General features: G+C 42.4%; 1 protein-coding gene across 1 annotated transcript; it reads left to right on the top strand.

The window, feature by feature from the left end:
• The first annotated feature begins 764 nt into the window (after positions 1-764).
• hoxc12a (homeobox C12a) lies at positions 765-3833 on the top strand. Its single transcript, XM_008288288.1, has 2 exons — positions 765-1353; positions 2493-3833. The coding sequence occupies exons 1-2, from the start codon at positions 765-767 to the stop codon at positions 2729-2731; spliced, it is 828 nt and encodes a 275-aa protein (XP_008286510.1). The 3' UTR covers positions 2732-3833.
• The last annotated feature ends 265 nt before the right edge of the window (positions 3834-4098 follow it).

The raw sequence follows: 4098 nt of genomic DNA, 5'->3' as shown, positions 1-4098 counted from the left end.
GATTGAATCAGTTAAGTGCCCTCTGATATCTTGTAAAATTCATATAAAAGAATTGTGAGAGGTATAACAATCCCACCAGAGTTTGGCTGCGAACGTTTATTGGAGGTATCTGTTAAAGTTGTTCATGTGAGGTGTACTAGAGAATATTATGTGAAATATACCCTCTTAAAGTAACCTTGTAGAATATCGTCCTCTTTTACAGAGCCAGTGGCTTCAACCTGCTGACCCCGTTACTGTAAATATGAGTAGAGTGCGGCAATGAGCATCAGTCTTTTCTTAAAACAAGCTTGTAAAATTGGAACATCACAGCTTTATATGACACGGAATTCAACCATAATTTGCTCGAAAACAAGGTGTCATGTGCACCTTCTCCTTCAAGAAAAATAGTTTTCATAAGAAATAGCATTTTAAAAAAACTTTTGCCAGCTTATAAAGATATTAAACGAGGCCATGGACAGTTCCACGAGTGTAAAAGGAGAAGCAGCCTGGGCTCCTTTTGGACTCAGCGTGGCTCAAGTGGAGAAAAACAAGATTCTACATTTTTAATAAAAGGTTTATGGTATTTTTAAAAAGCATATAAACCTCTGTAATACAGAAGTTAATGTTTTGTTTTGTCTGAGATGGACCAAGTGGGTGGTACCATGTGTAGCAGAAGTTAGCCTGGACACGTGGTTCGAGGATGACCAATCAGGCGCCCCTCCAGGTTTAACTATGTTAAATGTCAGATTGCAATAAACTAGAAGCTGTTGGTCGGGCCCGCGGAAATGGGCGAGCATAATCTCCTTAATCCAGGGTTTGTGGGACCTTTGGTAAACATCCACACTGGAGACACATTTTACTTTCCGAATTTTAGAGCCTCAGGGGGACAACTGGCGGGGCTACCGTCTCTCTCCTACCCGAGAAGGGACAATGTTTGCTCCCTCCCGTGGAATCCTTCGGAGCCGTGCAATGGATACTCTCAATCCTACTTTAGCAGCCCCGTGTCTATTAACCCTTCCTTCAATCGGTCGTGTGAAATTACCAGACCAGAAGACGGTAAATGTTATTACAACAACGGCAACGGGAACAGGGAGACCTGTTCAGGTGGCAGCAGCCTCAAACGAGAGGATAGGGCGAGAGACACATCATCCCTAACATCTGACCACGGGATGCACAGTGGAATTGGCAGCAGTGCCGCCTTTTCCAAATATGATTATGGGACCGAGCAGCTAACGCAAGACCCGCCATCCTGTCAGTCAATGGAGTCCGACTCCAGCTCCTCTCTGCTCAACGAGGGCAGCAAGCCTTCATCCAGCGACACACAGACCCTGGTGTCACCGGGAAGCCATTCAAGCAACATAGCCGCAGGCGGAGGTCGGTGCTATTTTGTTTTTGTTTTTTAATCACAATAATTATCAAGGCACGTTCACATTATTTATCAGAAAGCTGCATGCAGCGTGCATTTGCGGTATTAAACCGTCATTAGAGCTCGTTATGTTGATGCACAACTTGCAGGCTTTAGCCTGCAGGGTACTTGCGTGGTGTACAAACGCCGCTAGGGGTTGCCCTAAAATACTCCATGCACCATGTGGCAGTGTACAGTTACAGATAACCTCACCAGACCATATTGCCTACAACAAACAGTCAATTGTGTCATCGCATTTCCATAGATGAGGCTCTGTTATCCAGGCACGTAAATGCTTGATTTTGCTCCATTGTTGCACTCTGTACACACAAATTAGTGCAGTGATTTAAAGAGGTGAGTCGCTTTGGTTGACTGCATCGAACAGAGAGAGTTTTCTTTTTAATGACTCGTAAACAGAATTAATATCTGTCGCTGTGGACTCAAGAGTCATTTAATATGCTCTGAAACTCGCAAATAAGTAGGGGTATTTGCAAGCACGGCTTAATTATCACGTTAATGCAGCTTTAACTGCAACAATAAAACTTCATGTGACACAAACCGCGGTATAGTGGTGGTCTCCATAAAGAAGGTTGAAAAATAGAAAAATTAACATGTTTTGTCAAAATTTGCACCAAATCGGAGTGCAGTAGCAGTCTGGATTGTCCAGATATTGGATCTGAGATCAGACATGTCCAGTCAGACAGCAAAACAAATCCAGTTTGGCTGTTTGTGGAGGAAGTGACAGCTTCCATGGGCGTCAGTTATGTCAGTCTAATATAAAGCAGAAACCCTACATCAGATATGTTTTCAAACTTAATTAATCTTGTTTAGTTTACTGGAATAATGTCGATATTTCTACGCCCGCAGACATCTTTAGAAAGACGACATGTCTTACTGTTAGAATGTTTTCTGTTCTAGATAGAATTACTCTCCAGTATATTGTTAAAGTGGATGTTAAATTGACTTAGTCTTGTAATGCAATTACCCCAACTTGCCATGGACGTCTGATGCCCCTGTGGGTTCACCATAACCTTGGAGGTGACCGTGATTTTGCAACTGTGGTGACTGATCCGTTGTGTGCCCCCTCCTCCTCCTCCCTCTCCTCCAGGTGCCCCGTGGTACCCAATGCACACTCGGACCAGAAAGAAGCGCAAACCTTATTCCAAACTTCAGCTGGCTGAGCTAGAAGGTGAATTCATGCTGAATGAGTTCATCACCAGGCAGCGGCGGAGGGAGCTCTCCGATCGTCTGAACCTCAGCGACCAACAAGTCAAGATCTGGTTCCAGAACCGCAGGATGAAGAAGAAGAGACTCATGCTGAGGGAGCAAGCTTTGGCCTACTTTTAGAGATGCGGCAGAAGGTGAATCAATAGGCAGTAAAAGCCAAGCCTTCTACGCTCCCTTAGGTCTTCTTTCAATGCATGCACTCATATATCCATCTTTTACATTGCGGGCAATTTTTACATATTTTTTTCCTCAATGGTGCGGGCTGCAAAAGCCCAAAACAAGCCACTTTCTGTCATCCAAAGCTGCACTCTATATGTCAGTGAGCCTCCATGTTTGGCATAATCGCACAAAAAGCTGTGAGAATGTGTTTTCTGTGTAGGTTGGTTTTTCTGATCTGTTAACAGATTGTACGCCATAATTGTGTAGGTCACGCGAAACCTGTCTCCCAAAAAATATCTTTTTGGGATGACACATAGTGACAACGGTCTTTTTATTATTTTTTTTAGTCAGAAAAAAATAAGTCGGGAGCGGGTTCACTTGGTAAATTCCTAAATAGGGTTTAAAAAACAATAATAAGAGAAGTCTGATAGAGAAGCTTGGAGCGCATCCGCGCGACATTTTCTCTGAAGTTCTGAACTGATAAAAAACAATCTCCCTCTCAGTTGCTTTAACTTCCACAGCTATTATTTGTTGCGTTCAAGGAGCATCATCTTTGTCTCATTTCTGTAGTTTTCGCCAAGTTTGTGAGCACGTTCACGGTCACGGGCAGGAGATGTGGAAGTCTGGAGTCTGCATGAGGAGAGGCAGGACTAAGACCGCAATGTAATCTATATGATATCTTTATGACTGCGCATTGAAAAATTAACTGACATGACTGTCCATGTGCGAACAAGTTTCTAAAGGTATTTTGCGTTACTTTTATTACCTTTCAACTTGTCTTAACAACAACCACTGAATCCTGCATGGGTTTCATTTCTTTCGTTGAGTGAGATCACCGTTTGAAAACGGCTTTGAGCTGCTATTAAAAAGTCCACGTCCAGACTGTGCCAGTGAAAAAAGAAACAGTGTAATCTACAATAAACAAGGATCACAAGGATCTGTAATGGAAAGACTCCACAGTATAACTACATTAGTATATCTATAACAACTACTCAGTTAAAAAAGGGAACCACCTAAAACAGGAGGGGGATGCGTTCTCTGAGGCCTGAAAGAGCATTTCTGAAACTTGGTGCTCATTATAAAAATAAATATGTAGAAATTTAGAGAATTTAATTATAGGCCTACGTGTGTGCCCCCTTAATTCGGGGCGAATGCAGTGCATTATCTGTCATGTATAATGAGTAAGCTATAGCAGTGAAATGTTTGCAGCATGTTATTGATGTGAAATAGCTATAAGTCATGTTCTGCGGGCCACTTTTTCTGTAGGTGACTTTTTATACTTTTTTTCTGAACAAATCAAAAGTCAACAACCTAAAACATTTTGACAC

Source organism: Stegastes partitus, unplaced genomic scaffold (genome assembly GCF_000690725.1).
Source record: "Stegastes partitus isolate 25-593 unplaced genomic scaffold, Stegastes_partitus-1.0.2 Scaffold551, whole genome shotgun sequence".
Taxonomy (NCBI): domain Eukaryota; kingdom Metazoa; phylum Chordata; class Actinopteri; family Pomacentridae; genus Stegastes; species Stegastes partitus.
The sequence above is the reverse complement of the archived record's forward strand: the minus strand, read 5'-3'. Positions and strand labels throughout refer to the sequence as shown.